This window comes from Vidua chalybeata, chromosome 11 (genome assembly GCF_026979565.1).
Source record: "Vidua chalybeata isolate OUT-0048 chromosome 11, bVidCha1 merged haplotype, whole genome shotgun sequence".
NCBI lineage: Eukaryota > Metazoa > Chordata > Aves > Passeriformes > Viduidae > Vidua > Vidua chalybeata.
The window spans coordinates 2,820,656-2,834,703 of NC_071540.1; the positions used below are offsets into that span (position 1 = coordinate 2,820,656).

The 14,048-nt window shown below is 38.9% G+C and overlaps 1 protein-coding gene across 3 annotated transcripts in view; it reads left to right on the plus strand.

Annotated features, from left to right (window-relative positions):
- The window catches only part of PEPD (peptidase D), a 143,148-nt gene that overhangs the window by 68,014 nt on the left and 61,086 nt on the right, over positions 1-14,048 (plus strand). For all 3 annotated transcript variants that reach the window (XM_053952645.1, XM_053952647.1, XM_053952648.1), the window contains one exon: positions 13,456-13,524. In XM_053952645.1, coding sequence (XP_053808620.1) covers positions 13,456-13,524 — 69 coding nt within the window. The remainder of the gene's footprint in view (positions 1-13,455; positions 13,525-14,048) is intronic.

Below are 14,048 nucleotides of genomic sequence, written 5' to 3' on the forward strand. Positions count from 1 at the left end.
TCCTGGATGACCTGTTGCAGCCACTCACATTCCTGTTGCAGAGATTTACATGACAAGAAATAAGAGTTGAGAATTTCTGTAGATGAATCCACTGCTGCTTGGATGTGGCATTAGACTCTGGGACATGCTTGAAGGCAGTGTGACTGTGTAGAGCATTTTCAACCATGTGATATCTTCTCCAGCAACATCAGCAGGAAGCACAGAAGAGTTTGTGGGGTTAAGTGTGGGAGACACAGTCCTGCAAGTGCTGCCTCTGCATCTTGACCTGTTTTTCTGTGTGCCTTCATCTTCCTGTAGGGAGAAGGAGCTGGGGTTGGTGGGTAACAAATCTGTGTAGAGAGAACAGATTATGTAATTTTGGTGCAAGGGCTGGACTGTGCCTCCCCACAGACAAGGCTCTTCTGTGCAGTTTCACATCTTGACATAAACAGTTTCAATCTTTAAGTAGACATGCAGCATCAGTTCTTCCATTCTTTTACAGTTTTAGACATTATGCTATTAGCTAAGGACTGGAATTCTTGTTTTATTTGCTGCTCGTGGAGGCTATGCCATGAGTGGAGTAACTGAAACACCCTCAGAGTTTCAGGCATGCAGTGAAAAGTTAGGCTCATTTATAGTTGGTTAATACTATCTTTCCAATCCTTACAGCTTTAATTCTTTCTAGGAAGATCATTAGATCTGCAGAAACTGATGAACAGTGAATCAGGCAATTTTCTGTGTGCCACTTTAAAGCAGGCAAATGGATTTGTCAAGCCTTGTGTGACAGCTTGAATTGTTGAAAGTTCTGTTGAGGGTGTTCTTCCCCTTCACTTTCACCCAGATGATGATTTGTACTCTGCAACATGGATTAAAGGAATCACCATCAGTGTTATGGATTTCTTCTTGAGTCTGCAAGAGCTTAAGAGCTGTTGGAATCATCTCTCCTGAATGCATTTCATTTTGTTCTCCAGGTCTTGCAGTAGTATTTGTTTTCCAAGTTGCATATTGTCTCCTTAGGAGTTGAAATCAGTTAATGTGTCTTTAAAGCTTTATTTCAAGAGTTCAGCTTTGCAAAACTCTCTCTGCATGAGCAGAAGACCTTGCACATGGGAGTTTCCAGGACAGCACAGAGTGGGTGTCTCTTGATAACACTTTCTAGTTCTGTTGTATTGGATTGACTTGAATGTAGCTTCCTGGTGTGTCAGGACAGAAGATTGTTGGAGACTCAACAGATTAGACTGGACACTTTTCGCCATATAATGTTGAAGTGTTGATACATGTTTTCTTTACTCAGAGTCTTTTGCAAAGACTTATAGGTCCTCTCTAGATTTTTACAACAGATATTTCATAGCCCCAAGAGTAGATCCTCGGAGTCATCTATCTCAGGCTTGGCTCTCAAAAGAGTAATTCCACTGGATTGAAGAGGCAAGTGTTTGAAATTCAGGAGACTATAAAATTGATTCTTCCATAAAGAAGTAATTTGTGGTAAATGGTATAGTCCTCTGGACAGCCATTCACTCATTTTATATGACTGAGACCCTTGAAACATGGTCAGAAAGATTAGAGAAGGACATCTCTGATCTGTTATTTATCAAGCCAAGAAAACTTTCTTTTTGACGATACAGCATGTGGAAGTAGACCCAGCCAAACACACCATCTTACTCAAGGCATTTGGGACCAGGGGAAATGCGATTTTAAGAAACGTTTGGATAATGCTGTGAAGTTTGCTAGAAGATTCTGAAATACTTAACCAGCTTTTCTGTATTTAGTTGCGTGTTCTCTGCTGGGGAAGCAGCAATGCACTGTGTTACTCCAGAAAACATGTGGGAGATCAGGCAGGGTTGCAGGGATCTGAATTCTGGCAAGTAAAATTGTCTGGCGTGAGCCTCCTCCAAGAAAGTATCCTCCCAAGAAGATGTTAGTCACCTCTCAGGAGACAGCTGGCATTTACGTGCTGTGTCCTTGCTCTGGCAGTCTCTGTAGACTGAGAAGGAAATCAGAACACTCACTGGCCAAAGTGCTGTCTTCAAACAAAAGCAGTTACATAGTTAGCATTTAAATGAAGCAGAGCATTACACTGAAAGACAAGCTGTCAATACATATCTGATTGGCTTCTATCATAATGCTATTGGCCTTATTACTGTCCTTCCCTTGTGCTTCTAACAGCTAAAATATTTCTTCTTGAATATTTCATCTTGTTTAATATTACTGTGTGTGCAGTCCTTAAACATATTTGTCCTTGGTCTCATCCTGCCAAGGCATCCTGAGAGACAGGAAGAGCAGTAATGTGGGTGGGAGAACAGGTGCTGTGCGGTGCTGCTGTTCTGGTTGTGTGCCTGTCACTGCTGTTGGCACTGCAAGGCTCCTGGGGGAACAGCAACCAGGTACCATTCACAAGAAGTTTCGAGGTGTGGTGATTTTTGGAGGAGCTTTGAGTGAGTTAGAGATGGGACTTTTGAGTTGTTTTTGATGATGTGGTTTATTTTTTTATTTTTTACAGAGGTAGGAAAGGTGGGTTTGGTTTACATCGATATTACATGGTTTAGAAGGTTATAAGACTCTTAGTTGTAAGACTTTTTAAGGAGTTATTGGTTAATAAAACCCTGCCAACAAGGACATTTATGTTTTTGGCCTAATCTTTAAATATTTCATTTTATTGACTCATGCTACAGTGTAAGTTTTCTTAGCTAATTATGTTATGACACACAAACCTACAGTACTGCATTTTAATTTTTCTGTTTGTCTTTGTAGCTTTTTTTAATATCTTAAACTCTAAAACTCTAAACTTTCTTTTATTTAGCTTGACCTGTTTCTGCTTTAAACTATAAATCTACATTTTTGTTTTTAGCACTTAAGTTTGGAAGCTTTTCTAAGGTCTCAGATTAAATCCTGTGTTTAATTTTAAGCTTTGGCTTAACAGGCCTAAAGTTCTGAGAGTTCCTTGCATTTCAAATTCAGTGTGTTTTCTCTTCCAGGCAGATTTACTGCAATCTTTTAAAAATGATGAGTGTTCTCGATAAACCTTGATAAAGCTCGTTGCTACATCAGCATTTGTTCTTGTAAGATATAAGTACTTAGATATTCCAAATGACCTTTCCAGACATGTTCTTTTGAGGAGATACAGCTCATATACTCTTCCTAATAAGCTGTTGTTCTTATTATTTCATCAGAATAGAAATGGACAATGCACTTTGTAAGGTAGTAAAATATATTCTCTGCCCCCAAGAGCTTGCTTATAAGCAGAAATAGTAAAAAATGGAAATGAAAGGATAGGATTTATGTAAATCAAACTAGGCAGCAGCTCAGGTCTTGTTCTGTGGTTATTTCAGTATATGTATGTTCAGTGACTTCATGATAGGTGCCTGTGGTGAAAACATCTTAACTATCACAGTGTTTTAAATGTTAAATGTTTTAGAGAAAACTTGAAATAAACTGAAATACCATCAATTTCATTAACATATCCAAAGAGTAGAAATCAACAAGAAAATTAAATTTTAACATGTCTGAGTCAGAAGAAATAATATAATATAATATACCTTTTTAATATTTGTAAAGTACAATATAATGGGTAAACAGGATTCTCCTATAGAGTTACTGGTTTCCTTATGTCACATTCAGATCACTGCAAGCAGTGAAGCCATAAAACAGTTTACAGTGATGCACAACTACTTGGAACATGGAGACCTTAGAAACATGTTTAAAACCTGTATTTTATCACATTTTAGTTTGTCTTAGTTAAACAAAATCTATTGCAAGAACATGCAGCTTGAAAAGTTGAATTGCTATGGGATATTGAGTTTTCCTGAACAGCTTTAGAAAGAGTTGCACTGAAAACTGACTTAGCCATTGTAAAGAACAGTTAAACTTTTATCACTGTCACATTTATAAGTCTCAGCCTCTCATTAATGCAGGTGATGGCAAGCTGGCTGCAGCCATGACATTGTGTTCACCTACCATAGGGAGGCAAGGGGATACCCTAAAGAAATTAAAATTGATGGCTCCTCCAGTAAGGAAAGCCTGTCTTGGCTCTTGTTGGTTTCTAAAATGAGGAAGGAATGAAATAGGAAAATTGGTTAATTGTCACCTTCCCTAACGAGCAGCCCTGTAGTAGCCTTGTACTTTGAGTTGAAGAAACTTGAAGACATGCTGGTGCAATAATAAGGATAAAGCATTTCTCTTTATTAAGGTCAGTTACTGCTAATCTCCTTTTCGAGTTTTAACAGGGATTTATAGGGATTCATTTGTGGTTTAGATTTGGAGATAATTAAGTACCTTTCTGCTGCAAAGAAGAAATGGGGAGAGAATTGGCTCAAAGCTAGAAAAAGATTCCTGTATTGTCGCATGTATTAAACTTCCTTTTCTTTGGTTGTCACCCCAATAGGAATGATTAGTGGGTTGTAAAGAAAGAAAATGTATTGCATTACATCTATTAAAGCATGTTTTATATGTAACAGTAATTAAAATATAATTGAAATCATGAGTTCTTCTAATTATTGGCTTTACATAATGCATAGTTAAAGAGAGAGCATCTATAAATGTGTCTTTTTTACACATCCAGAAATGGTTTGCTGGCAGCATTTTAATTAAAGATGGATTAGCTAAAATGCAGTTTAATCATTCTGTCATCAAAGGATTTAGACCTCGTTAATTAGCTGTTGATAAATAGGTTTAAACTACAAAAAATTTAATTTAAAATATGCCAGTTGTGATCTAGAATTATTAGAGCTGGAAATGGAGCAATGAGTCTCAGAAAAATCTGTGCCATCTCTTTCCTTAATATTAAATTAAATATAAAATGTAGGCCAGTGCTGAACTTTGTTCTGCCTTGTTAGTAATGGATGTGGCTCCGGGTGGTCTTTGGAATTGGTGAAGAATTAAACCAGAGACTATTTTTAATGATCATTGCCGTGCAGTGCGGCAGTGGGATCCGTTTCCCATTAAGTATTTAGTAAAGATTGAAAACTATTTGAAAATCCTTCTGCTCTGGAAAATGGATGAAAAGAAATCCAGTTTAAGGGTTTCTAGCTCCTCCTCGCTGTAGAGGAGCAGAGCAGGAGGAGCCCTCTGTGTTCCTACAGCCAGCCTGGCAGAGGCAGGAGCAGCAAGGAGCACATGGAATGTGGGCTTAGCACAGCACAGAAGGACAAGTTCCCACCTTCCTGATGCCAGTGCTGAAGCTCCCAGCTGCAGAGCAGTGAAGTGCCTCTTGTCCCTGCTGTGGCACATGGGGGCTGTGGCTCTGTGGGCAGCAGGATGGTCGTTCACATCAGCTGGCTTTCATCACCTGGGCTGCTCTAATCACAGCTGGAATTCCAGCCATGGCCGTCGCTGTACAGACCAGTACAAGCATCTCTTGTACTAGGCAGTAAAAACTAGGCAGTTTTTCTGTCCATCACCTGATGGGCTACTTGGCCTGGCTGTGGGTAATCCTTACTTGTGTTCCCTGTGACAGCCCCTGTGCTGAGCTGGCAGCTCTGCAGGAGGCACGTCCTGTGCCAGCAGAGCACACACCTCCTGCCTCTGAGCCTCTGCCTACCAAAAACCAGCTGAGGTAGACCTTGACTTACAAGTCTGTCAGAGTTGACATTAAACCTTGTTGTTATGAATATCTTAATCAGCTCAATTACTATGAAATTACTATGAAATATGAATACTAACTGTATTTCAGCAGGATTGATAGTTAAAGATTTCAGTAGTGTAATAGTCATAATATTTGAATCCACGATCAACTGGGTTTTATACAGATCAATCAAACACTTCTGACAAATGATAGGTGAATTTTCTGAGTAGAGTTAAAAGAATTTCAGGAAAATAGTAATTTGACAATCATACCTGAAGACATTTTTAAAGGCTTCTTAAGTGTTAATTTAAAGATTGACTTACTGAAAAGTGGTATTTACAGAGCATTCTTGGTCACTGTCCTATCTCTGGGGTACCCATTCCGTTGTCTTGCCAATCTTCTGGAAAAGCAGCAGCTGAGTAGGAGGTTACAGGCTTACATAATCATTGTTTGCATTTGAACATTGGTAATGAAATGGCTTAGCTGAACTACTGTGAAAAAGCCTAACTTGATGAATTTTCAGAGTCAAAGAGATGTGGCACCAGTGTAGAATCATGAAGGACAAATCAAGTGAGAGTGTTCATATGCACTTCTTTAAAATCACATCTTTGAAAGCTCTTGCCCTTTCCTCATACTGGAAAAAGAAAAAAATGGACTAAACTCCAACAGTCCTGTTAGAAAAAAATTACATCAACCTGTCTCCCCTGGAAGGGAGAAGAGAGAAGGGGAGATCGTTCCACAGGAAATCTTAAACTGCTGCAGTATCAGAAGTCATGTTCTCTGACTCAAAAATCATTCAAAAGTTCTAGATTTGCAAATTGATGGGGGAAGATTTTCTTCATGTGGAATAGATGAAAGGAAGAGCTATGAAATTAAAGGAAATGTTTCGGTGTGTGAGGAAAATGCAGTTCCTGATTCTCTAAGTTCTCCAACCCATTTAGCTTAGACAAAAAGATGAATTATCAGCTCATGTTATATAAGCTCTTCAGTTATTCTTTACATAAGACAGGTAATTTATAATTCCCAATTATGCAATTAAAATGCTAATTACCCCTCACCTAAACTCTCTGTTCTTGAACTGATATTATCAATTACCTTCAATCATTGCAAATCATATATGACATATGTGACAGTGCTGAGTTCTGTATTATTTATGGACTTTCTCTTTTGTGTGTCTCTGGCTTCCAGGTACTATTAATGGCTTTACCTCGATGGACTTTGCTTCCTGAAGGAATGGTATTCCTTCTGACCTGTGTTGCTTTGTGTCTTAAAATACATCTACATTTTAGGGTAATCTTACCCTGTGTTCCTGCCCTGAGCTCTGCCTTGTGATCCATTTTAGTACAGAGAAGTAACACACTTAGAAATCCCAATAGGAATTATTTATTACAGAGCTGAGCCCACTCACTTCTGTGCTGCTTCTTCACAGCTCTCCCTTACTTCCTAAATGTTCTTGCTGTATTTACATTAATGTACTGCCAGTTTCCTGTGTCACACCTGCTTGCCAAAGTTACACTTCTTCTGTCCCTGCTGAACTCAAATAACATTGGTCACTTTTAAGGTTCTATTATTATATAGTGTTTGCTGCACATAAAGAAAAATAACTTATTTGAAGAAAACACAGCAAAAATGAGAACAAAATCTAGATATTAGAATTCAGAAGGATCAACATTTTTTAAAAAATCACATATCATTTCTGCTTGTGCATGATACAAATTAGGACAATTGTAAACAGAGATGCTTCAAAGTACATCTCCTGTCAGTATCTCAGGTTGGTAGTAAGCTTCAGCAGCTCTTCTCTGTGAGCATGCAAAATAACCCAGCCAGGGATTTTAATCTAAAATTTTTATTAGGAGTAGTGTAACTAGTTAGTTTAAGAAGTCAATGCACAGAAGTAGTTATATTTCCTGTTGTTCATGGATCTGCAAGTTCTGTTCTAAACAATTTCCAGGCATAAATCATTAAGTATATTGTCTCCAAGGTGATGAATAACTTTGCTCATCTGCTCATTGTGCTATTTTTCTTGTTTGGCTGCAAGTTAGTAATCCATTCTTTGTTAATTAATAGTAAGTTGGATTATTCCTGCTAGATTTCCCCACTCTATTTTGCCCTTTTGCAATGAAGTACTGAAGACTTTTTTTGTTGTTGTTGTTCTTGTATTGAAACAACCTCAGAGATGTTCTGCAGTACTGCAGTGTGCTGTTGTGAACTAAATGAAAATAGGATTAGATAGGCTAAGCCTTTAAGCATCTAGTTGCCCATGGAAAATAAATTACATTAGCAGAGTTAGTAGGTTAACAAAGAAAAATGCTCTGTTTTTAAGATCCTCACTGTGTCTAGTGTGGGATTAAAGGAAGCACTGCTCACCTTGTTCCTGTATGCACTGATGGGCTGTTACTGACACCTTGTCTTCTTCCCTCTGAGCATGTTCTGTCAGTCTAGTTTGAAAATTAAGTATAAATGCTTTAGTAATCATTTGCAAATTATATTTACTGTGGGTGGTTCAACAATTTTGTAGAGTTTGGGCTTTACAGTTTTCTTATGTGGAGATTTTTATGTGTCTAAATTATCAAAATAATGGCTTTCAGTCCTGGGGTAACTGAAGAGATCAGCTTTGGAATATTTGTCCTTTTGGGAACACTTTAGAAAGGCTTTGGATTTTAGCCTGTGTCATGACTATGCTTCAAATTTACACCATACAAAAGCATAAAGGCACATTCTAGTTGTAATTCAAAAATAATTCAGTGTACAGGTAACTAATAGATACTCACCTACATCTTCCAATTGTAGTAATAAAAGCAAAAGAAGGAACTTAACTCCCTTAAGTTACTGTGGTTTCCAGTTTATAGTTCAAACCCACCTGCTTGTATTTCAAGGCAAGTCTCAGGGGCTATATTCAAAGAATATTATTTTTGAAGCATACAAAGGTTTCTTTTTATTAGGAGGCAACTTTCTCAAATACTTGTTTTCGATATAAACACCCTAGTGAGATACCAACAGGTGTCCTTGACTCTTCTGTACTTGTGTGCTTCACAGGCAAACTGACAGCAGATCTCTCTGATACACAGCCTAAAACCTGGGTTCTTGAACTGCCAGTATCCACAAGTGTTCTAGAGGCAGTACCTGGGAATCATGAACAGGATTATTCAGTGGTTTTCTCTCTCTCGTCTCATCAGAAGCCTTGGGATGAGTAATTGTTCCTCCAGCCTCAAGTGATGTGCATGTGTCATTCTGCAGCACTTGGCTGCAGTGGCTGAGGGTGTGGGACCATCAGAAGGTCACTGAGGAGTCTGTTGGGCAGTGTTAGAGAAACTTGCCGAGGTTCTAAACTTTTTTTTTTGTCAGACATTGCTCAGATATTCTTGTCACTTTTAGTGCCTTCTGTGTCTCTCTTTTCACCATGTTTATTACACTTTCTGTAATTGCATTTCTTGCTGGTTTTGTAAAATACAGGTCAAAATGCTCAACTTGATTTTTATTTAAAATTTGAACCTTTTTGATCTAGAAGTGTCTTGGTTTCAGGAATGAATAGCTGAGAAATGCAAATGTTGCTTAATAAAAAAGCAACATTTGAGTTATATTTCTTATAACTCAAGAAGAGCTAATGATAATAATTAAAATTAGAGATTATTTATGTACTTCTTTTGGAAATAAAAATAATGCTGCTGGGTGTGCATGGATGTGTTGTATTCTAGTATAAGGAAGACCTGAAAATAAGCAAAATGTGAGAGCAATGAATACAGATAGTTCTATTCCTCCTGCTTTACATGTCTGTATTCTGTCAATTCACTTAAATTAGGAAAACTGTTAACATTAAACTATCTCTTTTAATGCAATTTCCATTCATAGCACAATGTGATTGTAACTGTCAGTGTGCATTAGATAGCAGTAGAAGCTGGACCAAAGATGACCATAAAACACAAACATCATTGTCAGAGTGATTTTGATAATTTGTCAGAAAGACTGTTCGTAGAAGGTTTCACTTGAATGGCTTTTTAGGCTGTGTTGAAGTTGAAGCTCTTTAAACATTCTGGAGATTTGTTTGGATGTATGCAGTACTCCATAGGATCTGAAACACAGCAAGTATATACTTGTTCTGTAATTTCTACTGGTGAATAACCCATTCTTTCTGAAAGGGGAGTTCTCTTAAGTCAGCCCAGCCAGTGAGACAGTTGAGTCTCAGCAGAGCAGTGAGGATAACATTATCTTGTGCCTCAGCAAATTTGCACCGAGGGGAAGTGCACTCACTTATTTGAGCTGATGATGTCTAATACTTGGGGTGTTTTAAATTGACGGGAAAAACAGTGAGTTTTAAAAAACTGCCTTAACTCTCTGCATATTGTCAGTCAAAGAAAGTAATGGTTTTGGCAAAACAAAGAGCACCAAACCCAGGATGTTCCGCTACACAGCAACAGCAACAAACCAATTGTGTCCAAAGCAATGCACAGCCCATGCCAGCTCTAGCAAAACTGTCTGCATTTGACAGGTGACATGTGACAATGCTCCTGTGGTTGGTCTGTGTACACCACTGAGGCCATCCTTCCATGGTAAGTGATACACACACCCTCTGGAGAAATGCTGCACAAAAAAACATGGTATGAAGCTCTGAAACCAGTACAAGAAGGAGAAGAGAAAGAGCTGCTTCATTTCTGTACCTGTGTTGGTTGCATTAGAAGCTGAGGGTAAAGCATCCAGCACCAACATAAAACTGACTGAACACACGTATCCTCCAGTCAGAAATATTGTAAAATGCAGGCGAACCCAGTGGGAAGAAATGCTGATGTCTGACTCCAGTTCAGAAGGCTGAATGATTTCTTTATTATAACTATGCTAAAATACATTAATATACTATTGAAAAGAAGATACTAAAACTACAAACCTACTTTTCTAACTGCCATATCTAACTCCCTCACTACTCGGGACCCTCCTCTCCAGAGTCCAGCCACAGGTGGGTTGGATTGGCCATCAGGCTCAAACAATCCTCACCAGAATCCAATCAAGCAATCACCCCAGGTAAACAATTCTCCAAACACAATCCACATGAGAAAAACAAGGAGCAGAAATAGAAATTGTTTTCTCTTTCTTTCTCTCTGTGCACTTCTGTGAAAAATCCTGAGAGAGAGGGAAGTGTACTTACCACACAGAAAGACCAGGAGAAGCTCAGGATGCAATATTTGCAAATGTATGCAGAGTGCCAGATTAAATTACAGTCCATCCAACTATTTCAGACTCTATACTTTGACATTGCTCTTTTGGATAAAGATTCTTGCAGAGTGTAGACAGTGAAATCTTGGTGTGATGAAGTCAGGTGGCAGAATCTGCCTTAACTTCAGTGGAACTGGGACTTCACCTTCAAAGTCCTGGCGCCTTCTCTAATTCTACATATGTACTTTCTAGCTTTGAAAAGCCAGCCTTTGTCATCAAAGGGACATCCAGTCCTTCACTTATCTATGCCATATTATACAAGGATGTTGGCTGTCTCTGATAGAAATTTTGGATTTTTTTTCCAATTGCATGAAGCCATACCCCGAAAAAGTGAATTCAAAAAAGTGATGTGAGTAGTTTTAGTAGCAGGAAACTCATCACCTGGCAGAGTTGTACCACCATCAGCTCAATCACACAGATAGCCCCTTCTTTCTTAGTCTTAAAAGGAAGTCCATGATGTTTGGTGAAACAAAGTTCAGGCAACAGCTAGATTACACAATGAATGTCTTAATTTCTTTATTGCTTTTTACTGCTAGTCAGGGAGTACTGCAAGAGGTGACTGCCATTACTGGCTGCATAGTTTCATATTAGTTACAACTGAATATGTGATCAGTTGTCATATGGAAAAATAAACCTTGCTATCCTGCATCACTGATGATGAAAGGATGTTTAGGGCATTCATTATTTTATTTTTACATTTCATTTTTAAGCTCTTTGTAAGGTTACTGGAAGTTGCTGTCTAGAGGACATAGTTTATTCAATCACTTAAGGTGAAGGGTCTATAAAATATGCTAAAAGTTGCTTCCTAAAATGTTACTATACATATATAACAGTGTAATTATTGTGCAAAATGTTTGTGCATAGTGTCATGTCTTAGAGAGTAAAGCTTGCCTGCAAGCAAATGTTTCCATATGAAACGTCCATTTCTGTGAAAGAATGTCTTTGTCAGAAAAAATGACAGTTTAGGTGATAAATTTTATCAGCTTAGTTTAGTGATATCTCTGCTAGATTCTCACCATGTCAGAGTTTCTCCTTAGCTTCTCTGGCATTTGACCTACTAATTGCCATTATTCATTTATGGGCCAAAACAAACTTAGTGTTTTCTGCCTTGTAAACGACCACAGTATTTTGAACAGAAAAGAGATCTTGTAAACAGGGTGTCCCTCTACTGAGTCTCTAAATGGAGGGTTTTCTTTTTTCATATGTGATTAATTTGCATGTTTTCTTTTGTTTCTCTTTAAATACTGTAATTTTGTGTAATTTTAAAATCCAGTTTAGATTTACAAGCATGTAATGTCTTTAATATCTTTTGGATTTGAATTGTGTTCTGTGGCTCGCTGCTGAAGAAGGACAAAATCACAACATCTCTATTCTTTGAATAGCACCATTATCACTCTATGTTAATGAAATTATTTCAGCATTACAAGAAATGAGGTTTTGGAATTCATTCAGTATTACAGAGAATTGGATTGTAACTAGAGCATATTTCAAAAAGAATAAAAGGATCCATAATATGTGCTTAGCTTGTAAAGCACCTAATCCTATATTAATTGTGCTTTGGGCAAATCTGTCCTCATCTGAAGGGGACTTTGACAGTGAAAATGAAAATATTGCAATGCTTTTTAAGGGCAAACAGCTCCTCCCGCAGGATGGCAGTGAAAGAGGAGTTCCACGGGCTGTTCTCCCTTCCTTTCCCTGTCCCAGGCACGCACAAAACAAAACAATGCTGCGTTGTACTGTCCCTTATAGGCTGCAGGAGACCTGGCCTCATGTTACTGCATGATCTTCTTGCTCTTGGGATTGAGTTTTTGTTAATTTTTTCCCCATGTTTGGACAGGGAAAGATCATAGAGGTATTTAGGTACCACAGTCTGAAATTGAGTAAGTCTTATGTTTTCTCTGTGTCTGTTGTGCTGCAGACAAGAAAACATGAGAGTGTCCATTCCAGCCCGGACTGTGATGCAGAAAGGACCTGGTTTATGTGGAGGGAGAGCTCTGCTGCCTTGTCTGGAGAGGAGGGTGAACAGCACAGTCAGATGCAAATCAGATGCAAATCAGGGTTAGGGGACATTTAGTTCAGCTTCCAGCAGAAGGTGTCTGTGAGGTGGTAAAAAGGAGAGGATTTCTGCTGAAATTATTTTCAAGAGCTTTGACCAGTCTGGCCAGCTCCTTCCTCTGTGAGGGGCTGGTTGGACTTCACTTTTCCTGAATCTACATGACATAGACTGAGGGCAGCAGGATTGAAAAGAAGGATCATGGATGTGATTGTGTGCCTGAAACACAGCAATGCAGTGATTTTCTCAGTTCCACTTTGGAGAGTTTGGCCAGCTTTACCAGGTTCAGCATTTTAACTGTTAGCATCCTGTTTGTTCTGTAGTCAGATGAACTCTCTTGCCAACAGTAATTTCCCTTTTGGTGTCGAGCTGTACGGAAAGCAATTGCCATTTGAGGTCACTGAGCTGCACTTGAGCTCCTTTTCTCTGCTGCAGAGTTGCTTCATGGCTTTGTGGAAATCACCTGCAGCTCTGCAGGGCTGCTGAGATGTGCATGTGGGGCAACTGGAATGTTCAGCTGAGCAGAAATAGGCAGAGAGCCTCGCTGGGCAGCTGGGGATTTACACCAACACAACTGTACTCAAGCAGAACTTGTTTTTCTACCTGTCTGGGGGTGATTTTGCATAAATCAATAATGCCCACCTTTGTTTCTTTGCAGCCTGTTCCAGCACTACTGCTACACTCGAGGTGGCATGCGCCACACCTCCTACACTTGCATCTGTGGCAGGTAAGAGGATGATGCACACTGACCTGTGTAAGCTTTATAGTCAGTTTCCCCCGGATGTTTGTAAAAACAGTTCTTTTAGGCATATCATGTGTTTGCAAATGCCACCAGAGTGAGTTCTGACCTGTTTTCACTGGAAAAGACAAAGAGAGGTAGGTGGCTGCCTCTGTCTCCTGAAGACGTAACTTGGTAATGGAGTGCTGCACTCCAGAGGTTGCCCAATGTCTGCTCTGCTGCTGCCACCAAGATCGTTTATGCTCACCCCTGTGCTGCAGTTGGCTTTTTTATTAAATAGCACCATGGAGAAGGGCTTTACAGCCATTCTCTGTTGCTCAAATATACTTTCTTTGAAATACACCTTAAGTATTTCTTATCATCCTCAAAATTCTTTGTCTCAAAGATTAGGATGCAGTTAAACTAATCTCTTTGGAATTTGGAATTTTTTTGCTCTCTCTGCTTCTTGCTGAACAGCTAGTGTTGAAGGTTACTGTATTTGGGAAAGTAGTATTAAAGTTCTCCCTGCAGTT